The 14,252-nt window shown below is 42.2% G+C and overlaps 2 protein-coding genes across 3 annotated transcripts in view; both read right to left on the minus strand.

Moving 5' to 3' along the window:
* mical1 (microtubule associated monooxygenase, calponin and LIM domain containing 1) overlaps positions 1-7,848 on the minus strand; it is a 33,446-nt gene extending 25,598 nt beyond the window's left edge. Inside the window, exons 1-2 of one of the 2 annotated variants that reach the window (XM_053643849.1) lie at positions 7,833-7,848; positions 7,459-7,584 (exon numbers count right to left, since the gene is read on the minus strand). The gene's annotated coding sequence lies outside the window, so the exon portion shown is untranslated. Of the gene's footprint in view, positions 1-7,458; positions 7,714-7,832 lie in introns of those variants that run through there. The other variant, XM_053643850.1, reaches the window with a different exon arrangement.
* A 2,070-nt stretch (positions 7,849-9,918) lies between these two features.
* src (v-src avian sarcoma (Schmidt-Ruppin A-2) viral oncogene homolog) overlaps positions 9,919-14,252 on the minus strand; it is a 47,831-nt gene continuing 43,497 nt past the window's right edge. The window contains exon 12 of the mRNA XM_053642935.1: positions 9,919-12,822. Within this exon, the coding sequence (XP_053498910.1) occupies positions 12,614-12,822 (209 nt within the window). The 3' untranslated portion in view covers positions 9,919-12,613. The remainder of the gene's footprint in view (positions 12,823-14,252) is intronic.

The following is a 14,252-nucleotide window of genomic DNA, read 5'->3' on the forward strand; positions in this document are numbered from 1 at the left end:
CAGAACATAGCACCTAACGGAAATGTCTTTTAGCTTAGATCATCAGCAGTGCTAAAAATCTAAAAAGTACCAATCTATCAAAAATGGTACAATTGTTCATATGACAGAACACGGCCAGAACATGGCAAAACAAAAGAGTTAGCAGATTCTAGCCTTTGTCTTACTAGGGCAGCACTTTACAATGTGAAACACACACACAGTAAGTAAATAAGGCTAAACAATCTAAAACATGTAGCCTTCTTTAGAGTAGAACAACTCCGAGTACTTTGCTGTGGAAACATTAGTATTTTCTTCGATATGACTCACCACTGGATCTTGTTAGTAATGATCAGAGCTGTAAATACACAAAGCGTCATGTGCATCTCGACAAACATTTTTTTCCCTATTTGAAACAAGTCGCCCAATGAGCGTGCAAAACTGCACGATTAGTCACCTGCTTCACACTTCACCCCTTGCAGCAAGGTAAGTTATGACACGAATGGCAAAACCACTACTATTTTCTGTATGCGGCTGTACAGCCCTATAACTGAAAAGATTTACGACGACGCACGATTGCGAGTAGGGCATGACGAGAATCTGCACGCGCTCAACATGTCACCGATTATGTCAGAAATGGGGAAAGGCCTCCGGTGCGAGATGTTTTCGGTTTCTGCTGACTGCCTTCCCATGGTTATTTGGGAAGCTATAAACCAGCGTGGCCTCGCAGGGCTCACCACTTCCTATGCATTTACTGCTGTTTATGGGAACAGCAAAGAACAGCTTAGACAAGCTGAATGACATCAAAGCCACAATAAATAAATAAATAAATAAATAAATAGGTAAACCCATGGTATATTCAACTAAAATACCGGAAGGCCCAGCTACATAAAATACAGAAGTCTGATCAACTGATTAGTTCGTGGCGATAAATGAGACATCAATTCAGAGGGTGTTTTCTTTCACACTGGCAGCTCATTGTAGCACTTTTGTCTGGCACCACAAACCCTCAACAGATGAAACATCTGCTTTGAACATGAAGTAGAGAGAATAAACATGCACACACACACACTACATGGTCTAAAGTATTTGGACACCTGCCAACGCCATACAGTATGTGCTTGCTGAGCACCCTACTCCAAACGCATGGCATTAATATGGAGTTGCGTACTGTAGGTTTTCCATGGGCTTTTCCAAATCACGTCTTTACGGACCTCACTTTGTGCTCGGGGACGTCGTCATGGTGGAAAAAAGATAGTCAAAGACAAAGACAGTCTAGACAATCATATGTTGGAGATGCTTTGCTTGGGAAAGGCCCACACATGGGAGTCATAGTCAGGTGTCTGCATATTTTTGGCCATAGAGTGTACTTCTGTCCTGTCCAATTGTCCTTAAACACTCTCATCATCATCAGGTAGATTTGATGAGGTGGTTAAGACGTTGGCCTACTGATGGGAAGTTGGCGAGTTCAAACCCCAGTGGGCTCCTGAGCAAGGGGCTCCCCTTAACCCTCGACTGCTCGGATGCATAAATGAGACAAATGTAAAACTCTTCCTGTTCTGAGCAGCCTTAAGGTAAATAATTTATATAAACGCACGTGATCGGCAACAACACGCCACAGCCCACGATCTACAGGATATTCATGTTTAAGACACTGCATTCGCCGGACAATAGGCATATTGTTTTCCCATGTGTTTTTTTTTTTCTTTGAGAACTTTGCTTGATCCACTGAAATACATGACCGGGTCTGCGTCTGGGCCATCATCCGTCTACGGACAACCTCTGGCCTTGACAGGGAACGCTGTTGTATAGCCCACTGTAAAATAGTGGAAGGGTTTAGATCCTTAACTTGCGACTGACATTTCTGGTGGATGTCCTGACACATCTCCGATTTGTATCTTGATGCAGAGACAAAAAGGAAGTAAACAAATACTGGACAGTTTGCAGTGGTGGATTTCTTTGTGTGTGTGTGTGTGTGTGTGTGTGTGTGTGTGTGTGTTATAGATGTTAGAGAGGATGTTGCAAAATAGTATAAAACACCAAGTTGTAAAACGGTGTGGTAATAAGGAGTTTCTGTTTTCTACAGTAAGATGCCATTGTATGCTGGCTGTTAAATAAATAAATAAATAAATAAATAAATAAATAAATAAACCCATGCTCACATGGTCTGTAAGAACATGTCAGAGACAGTTTCATGCTTAAACCCAGCAAGCTCAAAGGCCTGGGGATATTTGCGCATCTGGTCGGGCTGTTCAGGATAAATATTTTATCTACAGCACCCTGGATTTTTTTTTTGTTGCTGCTGTTTTTTTTTTTTTAAATCAGATAATGGATTGTACAGAACAAACAAGGAAATCAGGAAGTATAAATATATGCAAGGAACTCATGACATGGAGATAAGAAACCATAAATAATGATGATACATTACCCTCTGCTTGTGCTACATAACCACTGCTTCCTAAAAATAAATATGACTAATTACTGCAATCCAATTTTGACTTGGGGGAGGGGGTTAGGTCAGGATCAAGAGTGGATTAATAGAGGCTTGAAGTGGAGTTCAGATCAGCACAAAGTAAAGCAAGTCTCATTCAAATTTGTTACAGCATGTTGTGGTGACCTGGGAAAACCCTTCGCGTGGAAAAAAAACGGCGACATTTTCTGAAAACTGCCGGCTTCCCGGAGCTGCAATAGGTTTCTCTTTCGCATGTACCTCAAGCGCATGTGAACGTGTAGCGTTTTAAATTCGGGTCACACCCACAAAGCGAAACTGCACTCAAAGCTTCCCTTCAGATTGCATCACGGGCGCATCGTGGATATTCTGACCGCTGGTATGCGAGTACAGACTCAACTCACTTGGCTTATGTCCATTTCACTAGGGCATGTACTTACCGAAGATTTGATCAAAGAGTGCCGCTCAGAGTGTTAGGAAAGCTCACTTAACTAACAAGCCAAGACATCTTTAGGAAAGCTGACTGTTCTTCCTGGTGATTTTGATGAGGCTTGCCTAAGGTTTCTTATCCAATATAAACATGATAGCCTAGCCAGATTAAAAAACAACAACATGATAAAAACATTTCCACATCATGTACGTGAAATATATGTATGGCCTCTTTAAGTATAGGCGTCAATATCTGCTATAGGCCGCTTTAAACCTTCAACCTAATACGGACTTGTGTTGTCGTAGCGCCAGGAGTGGCCCGAGGCGTCTCCGTTAGTACGTATGACAGACGGCCCGCTGGCCGAAACTCTGCAATTTTTCCTTTCACCCGACAGCGACTGCGCATTTACACACATTTAGCTAAAATGCAAGAGCTAATTAAAAATTTTTAAAAAATCAAAAAGTCTGGACACCCCTGCTGTAGTCCATCCAGCACAAGGTTCGACAGGATGTGTGTTTTGAGATGCTTTTCTGCTCAGCATGGTTGTAAAGCGTTACCTGACCCTTACCGTGGGGCCGTTCTCGCCAACAAGGCCTCTCCACCCACATACGTGCTATTCGCGGTATGTTATTTCCTATTTTTCATACTATACATTTTAAACCCTAGAGACTGTCGTGAGTGAAAATGCCAGGAGATCGGCAGTTCTCTTGCTCTCGCTCAGGTCAAGAGCTTCAGTTAATGTTAACTCAAACATGAGAATGGGGAGAAAAAGCAAGCAAGCTAGAATACCTCCCTAACAGAGGGGTGGTTTTTTTTTTTTTAGCTCGATCGTACTCTAAGTAAGTAGTGAATCAGTATCAGGATGTATTTATGTATAGAGGCTTCAAAACACTTCTGTAAATCGCTCTGGATTAGACCATCTGCCAAACGCCATTAAATGTAAATATAAGCCAGCAAGCACAAAACAAAGCACGAAAGAAAAAACGAAAGTTCGAAACGAAGTTCTGGCAAAAAAAAAATACAATTGAACTATAGTAATTTGTTCTGCAAAACATAACCAGGTGTTTTACGCCACCTTCAGAAGCTTTACAAACATGGTACGGTAAATCCTTTCCGAGGGGCGTGATAATATACGTGCATAAAGAAATCTGACACAGTTGATAGTGAAGCACTAATCGGACTTTTACCACCGTCAATAAAGTCCCGATATCAGAGCTCTCTGCACTGTCCAAGCCTGATGTGGACTTCGGCTGTTATAGCCCATCTGCATCAAAACGTTTGACATGTTAGAGACTTTTCTGCTCACCACAGACCTAGTGTTTATTTTTAACGTTACTGGCGCTTTCCTGTCAGCCTGACCAGCTGAGATGTTCTTCTCTGACCTCAACCATTAACCAGGCCACATACTGGGTGGGTTTTTTTTTGCTTTTCACACCATTCTTGGTAAACTCTAGCGCCTGTCGTGTGTGAAAATCCCACACGATGGGCAGTTTCTGAAATGCTAGCATCGATATCTGGCATCAACAACCACGCCACGGCCAATCAAAGTCACCGAGAACACACCTTTTCCCTCCATTCTCACTTTTTGACGTCCACGTTAACTGAAAATCTTGACTTTATCTGCGTGATTGTAAGCACACGATTGGCTGATGGGATAATCGCGTTAATGGGCAGGGGTACAGGTGTTCCTATTACAGCCAGTCAGTGAGTGTATTTCCTTTTAACAAACTAGGTAAGAGTTTCCTGACACGAATAACTTACTATTCCCGTACGTTTAAGATCAACCTGTTCAAAAACATTCAATAGTAGCAGATACACCTAAATATATCCAGTCACTAGTCCTGCTCTTAACATCTAGCCATCCATTTCATAACCACCTCTTGCTTCTCGTGTGCAACTGTGCACCCTGGGGCATCGTTTACAGCTCATTTCAGACCAATGATTCATCAGAGCAGGGAGTGTGTTGTTTGCCCATTGCTTTGTCTTCAAATTAGTTCCACGGCATACTGTTTATCTAGGTTTTATAAAAGAGTAGGGTAGCCACCTTGAGCAAAGTGTCTGCATGCAATAAAATCCTCTATTTAGCATTTAGGCCACAATACTGTGGATTATTCCTAATACTGAAACACACGTAGGTGTGCTCACGGCGAGATTCTGAAACTAATCTGTGAAGACCAGACAATACTTACTGAGATACACAGGCATTAGAGGTGTCACTTTCTCTGAGATTCCGAGAACTAACAAGCCAAGCCCTGCTTAGTGCAGCAGCTTTGATTACGAAATTATCTGAGACGTGCGGTAATGACATGCAAAGCTTTGTCGCCATCGGTCATGAATTATGCCTCGTTGCCAGGGGTTCACAACCTTGCAACTCATGCAAAGGTGTTGTCTTGTGCTTGTGGTCAAACTGAACACCTCACGAGTCAGCATGAAACTTTAAAACGACTACACAGATAATAAACGGATATATTTTAACTGCATACTATCCATAGGGTTCTATCCATAAGCCTTCCGACAGTCCAAGCGTACACTATATGGATAAAAGTATGTGGAGACCTGACCATGACACCCATACGTGCTTGAAAATATCATTCCGAAGGCACGGCATTAATATGGAGTTGCCCCATTCTTTTGCTGTTATAAACAGTCTCCAGTCTTCTGGGAAGGCTTTAAATTAGATGTTGGAGCGTGGACGTGTGGGGATTTGCCCATTCAACCACAAGGGCATCGGTGAGCTTGGGCACTGATGTGGGGCGAGGAGACCTGGGGTGCAGACTGCATACATCTCTCTTTGGCTGAAATTTTACTAGGGGTAACGATCATATCAGCATAAACGGATCCTATGCGAGGGACACCCCAGCTGGGCTGGATGGGCTTCTCAAGCTGGTACATCTCTTCTCTCCTAACACGAAAGGTCTTTCCAGTTTTTCCCCTTTATATATAGTCTAAGGGGTTCGATTCCCGTCGCAGCACTGTGAGTTTGCATGTTCTCCCCGTGCTGTGGGGGTTTCCTCCGGGTACTCCGGTTTCCTCCCCCAGTCCAAAGACACGCATGGTAGGCTGACTGGCGCGTCTAAAGTGTCCGTAGTGTATGAATGGGTGTGTGAGTGTGTATGTGATTGTGCCCTGCGATGGATTGGCACCCCGCCTTGTGCCCCATGCTCCCCGCTCCAGGTTCCTCATACCCCTGTAGGATAAGCGGTCTAGAAGATGGATGGATGGATACATATAGACTATATTGTTCTTCTCAATCTGTATATTCATTTACAGTCTCTGTTATTTGGTTCAATTGCCAGTGTGGCTACACAGACTACATAAAAAGTGTTTTTTTCTTCTTCTTTCATTGCTGGAAACATAAATTGGCAAGTTAAATATGGCCTATCCAGAAGACTGGTAGTTCTGCTCGGTAACAAACTGCTTAGTAACCGTCATTGTTACATGGTTTCCTATAAACATGCGCACTTAAGAACATGCGAGATTCACGTTTGGTCGGCGCTGGAGTCAGTCCGGGCTTCAGAAACCAAATGTGGTGAAAACTCTTTAGAAACACCTCGACACAAAGCCTGCAGCAACACCTCCCGAGCCGATATGCAGACGCTCCGCAACCCGTTCTCTCACAAGTTCCTCACTTCTTTCTTCTTCTTCTTTCTTTTTTTTTAGCAGCAAGAAAACTGTGAATTCATCTTCACATCATGCTCGCCGATGCCTCTGCGGGAACGTGGTTAACAGTTTCTCCACACAGGGACACTGTGCGATGCGACTCGACTCGACTCGAGCAACCTGCAAAAACACTTCAGATGCTGGAGCTCGAGCAGGTGCTGTTGGTTCAAATGGAAAGTAGAACTAACCATTTCCTCATTGCATCTGACGTGTGTGTAGGAATGCGTGCCCAGTATCTACGGACGCCTTCACAAACACAGGTTTGACCTTGCGAGGACATTAATCTTCTCCCAACAAGGAAAACTGATTTTTTTTTTCCCTTACAAAAATTACAGCTTTTATTTAAAACAAGAACAACAACAAAAAAGGTTTCCTTTCGCTTACTGAGATGAGGTTTGGGTTTTATTTAGACCCCTGGCAAGCATTAAGTAACTGCTCATGTCTATAGAACGTTCCCACAAAGATAGGAAGATAAGAAGAGTAAGTGTGTGTGTGTGTGTGTGTGTGTGTAAGGGGGGGGGGGGGTTATATATTTTATCTTAAACAGTCTAGCATCCGGAAGTGAATTAAAAATCACTAACAGTAAAAAACATGAGGCACAGAATGGGTGGAAAACCACCCAAAACAACTGCACTACACTGAACAGAGAGCGCTGTGTGTGTGTGTGTGTGTGTGTGTGTGCAGGAAACATCTACACAACACCATAACACAGTACACTCGACGTATTTATTCACCAAACTAATACAACTTTTCATACTGCAAGCTTAGACATTTTTAGACGAGGTCAATGTGGGTTTCTTTCTCGAATATTCCCTCAAAAATAAACAACAACACTAATAATAACGCTGTAAATGAAACGACCTGGTGGCGTCTCGACAGGTTCCACAGCATCTCTGACTGGAAGTTCTGGTTGAAGTTCTGGTTAAAGTTCTGGTACTCTTACCTCAGGTCAGCGGTGGCCGCTTTTACACCCTCATACACTCCAAAACAACACGAACAGTCGCGGCGGTGTCTCAGTAGTTGTTCAACACTCGGTTTTCTCCAGGTTGACTTGCACTTCTCAGAGACTCTGTCAATAAATGAAAAAGAATTGCCCAACTCTTCCGGTTTGAGAATTGAAAGGCGGCACCAACTGTAGCTCGCGCGCACGTAGCTGCAGGCTAGAGTTCATTTACAGCAAACAATAAAAACAGCAACAACAACAATAAGTCATCTTCTAATTTCCCCCTAATAACCTTTAATTACATTTCTAATTACTGCACATCATCTGTGATAGACATCATTTGTTTTCAAAGAATGATAATTCACTTCTCTTACTTTCTTCCCAGCAGTCTGTACCAGGGTAAAATATATATTTGTATGTATGTATGTGTATGTGTGTGTGTGTGTGTATATATATATATAGAGAGAGAGAGAGAGAGAGAGATTTATAGATAGATAGATAGAGATTTATATATAGCACATAAGGCTAATTACAGCACTTAAGGGCAAATTTGCATTATGGGAAATGCATTTATTATGGGATGACTTGATTAAATAGTTGACTAATTAATAAATTGGTTCTATACGGAATCAAAATAAAGAACTATCGGTTTTAACGGTCTGGCGTCCTCTAGTGGCAAACGTACGCTATTGCGCAACACTATCTATCTACAGCTGAGGTCATACGTTTACATACAACACCTTGCAGAATGTTCCATCCATCCATCCATCCATCCATACCGCTTACTCCTTTTTCAGGGTCACGGGGAAACCTGGAGTCTATCCCAGGGAGCATCGGGCACAAGGTGGGGTACACCCTGGACAGGGTGCCAATCCATCACAGGGCACAATCACACACACATTCATACACTACAGACACGCCAATCAGCCTACTTGTCTTTGCATGGGGGAGGAAACCGGAGTACCCGGAGAAAACCCACGGGGACGGGGAGAACATGCAAACTCCGCACACACAGGGCCACGGTGGGAATCGAACCCCCGACCCTGGAGGTGTGAGGCGAACGTGCTGACCACTAAGCCACTGTGCACCCCTACAGAATGTTAATAATAATTTTTAAAATAGCATTTAGTTTTTTTATTTAGCACTACTCTGAATAAGCTATTTCACATCACAGATGTTTACATATAGTCCACAAGACACAATAATAATTGAATTTACACAAACGAGCCAGTTCAAAAGTTTACACACCCTTGATTATTAATCCTGTGTGTCGTTACCTGGACGATAAAACGACTGTTTTTATGTTTCATGATAGCTGTTCATGAGTCCCTTGTTTGTCCTGAGCTGGGAATTCACCCTGAATAGAATGCCAGTCCAAGTGCAGGGCGCACGCACACACACACACACACACACACACTTACTCATTCAGTTGCCATGGGGCAAATGAGAGTACGGAGGAATTAACCCGGAGGAAACCCACATGGACATGGAGAGAACCCATGAAACCTACAGACAATAACCCAAGCTTGGGATCAGGACCACTGACCCCGGAACAGTGCAGTGTCAATGCTATCTGCTGCGCCACGGCCCTGCCGTTCATTCCTTCCTTCGTTCACCTGCAAGTAGGATTGCTTACAGTAACTTGACCATAGGTGTGAATGTGTTTGTGCACTGCCCTGCAACAGTGTAGCACCCCATCCCACAGTGAATTCCCCTGCCTTGCACCTAGTGCTCCTGGGACAGGCTCTATTTCCACAGCAACCCTGATCCGGATAAATCATTTACTCAAGATGAATGAGTGAACTGGCATTAACATTTTTAGTTCGACTTTAGTTATATCGCTTTTGCTTTCTTTGTGATGGCAGAATGCACTGAACAAACTAACTAAGGCAGGGGTACTCAAACTTTTCCGGGGAAAGGCCCCTCAAATGGCATTAACATTTGACCGAGGCCCCCCTTTTGCAAGATGTCTTTAAAACACATTAAAAATACAGAATTCTGAATACACCCCCCCCCCCCCCTTTTTTATTATTATTATTAATAATTACATCTTACATCATTACATTACATTAGGAATTGATTGTGTGTGTGTGTGTGTGTGTGTGTGTGTGTGTGTGGTTGTCTGAGAGCGAGAAAGAGAAAATCATGTATTTATTTATTTTTCACACCAAATTGTTGAGGCCCCCTGGCGCCCCCTGGTGGCCCCCACTTTGAAAACCACTGAACTAAGGTATATTTTGCATGTTGTGTTTTTTTTTTTTTTTTTAAACACATACAAAGGTATATGCATAGAAATATACAAATATTCTTCAAAATCCAAACTTTAAAAATGTACTTTATTGCACTTAGAAAAGATAATGTATCAACAGTTGAAGTATACATCTCTCATTGCAAAGTCTTTATATGGAACAGGTCATGGCGTAACAGAGCTGTACAATAGAAAATGCTGTTTTTTTTAAAAAAAAAAAAAAAAAGGTGGAACAAAAAAAGACAGGAGGAAAAACTGCATAGGCTGATTACATCATTGCGATATGAGCAGACAACAGCATCTTGAAAAGCCTGTTTACTTTAAAATGTAGGAATAGTAGACAAAAATAGAACAAATTTGAAAATGTAAGGCTGTGATGATGATTATCAGCTAGTCAAATAACTAACCATCACCCAACCATGCATATTACCACATTAACCCAGATCAAATCTCAGTGCCGGATCTCTTCCTTAAAAAAAGGAATTTAGTGAAGAAGAAACTATAAGTGGAAATACGGAGTGGTTGCACAGACACCTGATTTCTTATGCAGATTGCCGATGTTTGACCGGTTTCTCGAAAAACCACTCCTTCGCGTGGGATTTCAGAGTGGTCGAGGCAATCCTAAGAGACCATTAAAAACGGATAATCTGAACGCCGTGAAATATTTACACTAGAAACTATTTACAACAAACTGTCCAGTGTCATGAGAGCACTCAAAAGTGAGAAACGCGAACAGAAAACAGTGCACGAGCGACTACCTACTCCCCGACGAGTACTATTCACAGATCCAAATCACCACCCTTATGCATAAATACGCCCGACGATTCCTACAAACCTTTCTAAACTCACAACAAAACAGAACACCTCAGAGGCAAATTAAGGAAGAAGGCTGGATATAACACTCTGCCTTATGTTTGTATATAATCAGAAGTCCAGTGATGTACAGAATGACGTGTGTCGGCTATTTATACGTTTCAAGTCAAATGCTATCCTACTGTCGGCCTCTGAAAAGCATACGCGGTGTTAATTAGCAAAACATTGTGGCGCTAAACATGAGAGCAGATTAGAAGTCTTTCCTGCTTTTTATGACCGTGGTACCGGCTCTGGACAATACTAGCCAGCGCATACAGCATATGGGCCTCAAAACACTCGACACTTTACATACTGTAGGCCAAAAGCCAGGTCATTTGGTGATTTGAGGAGGTTGATGTTCCTAACTTACAGTTCCGACTAAACTACAAATTACAATCTGATAACAATTGATATCATCAATAAAAATACCATTTACACACACACACATATATATATATATATATAAAATAGAAGAAGGAAAAAAAAAAAAAAAGCAGAAAACTACACAGGTGTAAAAGACCATCAGTAGATTTGAGTCCTATCAGAAAACATTGGATAATATCAGAAAAGTCAAACATAATATATATTATATTCCTATATATCTATAGGAAAGAAATCAGAAGAAAAAAAAGAATAAAATATTCAGAAAGCTGTATGTATAAAGGCAGCTGCTTTGTTGCATTTTGGTGTTTGGTCTAGAACACGTCATTTGCTCAGTTCGTTGGATTTCTCACTACGACTGCATTCCATCTGGTCAGTGTGATTCAAAACCGATTGCTGCTCGACAGTCTTTGTCCTTATTCGACCGATCCCAGGTCAGGAAGTAGGGGACAGCAGATAGGACGTCATCTTTTAGGCAACATTAAAAGGAGTTCAATCAGATGTGTATTGGAAGACTGGTGACGGTTTAAGACGTCTCCTAATTGATAAGAAAACTATCAAATAAAATTCAGTCTTAAAGGGTCCTTCTCCAGTTGCCTGATGGGTTTTTTTTTTTAATATCTTATAAGAAAATAAAAGGATGTTGATAGGGTGTCCTGAATGGAGTGAACAGGATGGAGGACTCGGTGGAGTTGTTGGAGCATGAGATGGGGGGGGTCATCGAGAGGAAGAGTGACATATCTGGAGTACGCGCAGAGAGTTTAACAAAGGCGTGGTTGAAATAGGAGCTAATGAGTGATCTTCACTGACCTACAAAACAGTAGAGCAAATGAGAAGTAACCATAACGACTTCTCTATTAGTCTTTTATAGGAGGTGAAGATGTCGTCGTCGTCGTCGTCGTTATTTCGTGGTAATCATTCTAAGAGCTGTGCAATGAACTGTAACAACGCTTTTGTTCTCTTTAAGGAGAAAGGTAAAGCACGGCCTCTCATTCTTCTCCAGCCACCTTCCGCCTCAGAGTCGGTTACCACAACTCTGAAATATAACAAATGCATGCTTGTTAAAAACAAATCAACGTGTGACGACATCTTTAAATCGTTGCGTAGCTATTTAAAACCGCGGAACGCATAATATACAACAATGGACATGTGTGAAATGTTTTGGAGTTAAAAAAAAAAATAAAAAAAAGAAGTGGTTGCCTTTTCCTTTAATTCATTCAACTGTAACCTCACGCTTATGTCCTCTTTAACAGCTAATTTGGCCCCGCCTCCAGAATCCTTCAGCTTCGGCGGACTTTAAAAACGCGATTATGTTTACGTGATGTCAAGACTTGATTTGAAATGTTCAGTACTTATGTGCGGTCAATTTTCTTTCATTGTGTAAACTGGTGAAAGCAGCTGTTCTCTCGTTTCGCCGTGCAAGTGAGTGGTCGCGTAGCACCTGTCGTCTTTTTAAAGAAAGCGGTTTAACAAGGCCCCTGATTCTCTCTGGCTGAGCTCATCCATCGTCCAGCCTGCTATCGATCGCCTAGCCGCAGCACTCGGTTGGAATTCGGCGTGCACGTAAACGGTCACGTTAAACACTCATGCTGTCTTTAAGGAGCGCGGTACAGAAAGCCTCCATCCTCCATCCTCTCTCCTGCTCCCAGATGAAACGGCGCTACTGGATTTTCTTTACAGGTTTTCTCCCGGCTGGTACTGCGGCTCTGTGGAGGTAAAATAGTCCTCCAGGAAACTCTGCAGGTATTCAAAAGTGGGCCGCTCCTCAGGTTCTTTCCTCCAACACGTAAGCATGAGCTCGTGTAGTGATTCGGGGCACTCTGCTGGGCACGGCATCCTGTAGCCACGCTCCACCTGATCCAGCACCTCGCGGTTCACCATGCCTGCGCAGAACATAGAGGAAACAAATTCAGAAACTTAAAATGACTTAAAATGATTATTACACTTGAACCCTTTGTTCAGTTCAGGTAAATATATATATATACACACATATACAGTGCATCCGGAAAGTATTCACAGCGCTTCACTTTTTCCAGATGTTATGTTACAGCCTTATTCCAACATGGATTAAATTCATTATTTTCCTCAGAATTCTACAAACAATACCCCATAATGACAACGTGAAAGAAGTTTGTTTGAAATCTCTTCAAATTTCTTAAAAATAAAAAACAAAAAAACAAAAGCACATGTACATAAGTATTCACATTTTTATGTATATATTTCATATACACATATATACTTTTTTTTTTTTTAAATCACATTTTGTATTCATTTTCTCTGAAGTTAGAGCATTTAAACTGAAAAGGGAGAAAATGTTCATTTAAAGATTCCATCGTGACCGCGGTGCAGGAGCATCACAGACATTCTGACCGCCAGTGTTTTATTACAGACTGAATTGATTAGGCCCATGTCCGTCTCACTGTGGCTGTCTATCTAATCTCTCCGACAACTGTTTGAACACTGTTTGAACACAACTTTAGGCAGGCTGACTGCTTTAGCACTTGTTAAAACACGAGCTTTGAAGGACGATAGCATGGGTAAGATTTAAAAAAAAGGGCGGGGGGGGGAACAAACAAAAAAAAACACAGCAGCTAGTTTTGGTGAAATATATTTATGGTTTCCGCCTGTTTTGGCGGTGCCCGTGAATTTATTTGTGACGTCACAATCCACAATAATGCTTAATGGCCTGTATGAAAGTAGACACTCGGGGATTTTAGAATTTGCAGTTTTTCCTATGTTTTTTTAATCTGGTCTACTAGGTTTAAGGCCCTGTTTACACTAGCGTGTTTTCATTTTAACACTGGCGTTTTAAAATGAAAACGATCCTCGTCCACACTGGCGTTTCCGCTGCGATCTCCGTCCACACTACTCAACCAAATACTCATGTCACATGACCACTGGGCACACTGGGCATGCGTGGTTGCTAGTCACCGGCAGGCACAAGAAACCGGCGTTCCGTGTAGGGCTTACGCCGCTTGAAATGAGATTTGTTGGCGATCGCTCTAATCGTAGCTCGCCTCTTGCGCATGTTATAAAATATAGAATTGAACTGCACAATAGGAATGCTGCTAGGAATGACAACAAAGCCAGCAAAGCTTGCGGTTCAGTCTCCGTGTTGTTGTGTTTACCATCAAGGTAGCGTAATGATCATACGGTAGGGGCTTGACGAATCAGGGAAGGATACGCGTTGATCCAGAAGACCCGATCAGGGGGCGAACGTGGGCGAAGCCACGCCTTTGTTTTCAAAAGTTTTGGTCTGTTTGCACTGAAACGTGAGCCCGGAGTTTCCAAACTAAAACCGGGTCTTCTGTGT

Source organism: Ictalurus furcatus, chromosome 15 (assembly GCF_023375685.1).
Source record: "Ictalurus furcatus strain D&B chromosome 15, Billie_1.0, whole genome shotgun sequence".
In the NCBI taxonomy this organism is placed as follows: Eukaryota; Metazoa; Chordata; class Actinopteri; order Siluriformes; family Ictaluridae; genus Ictalurus; species Ictalurus furcatus.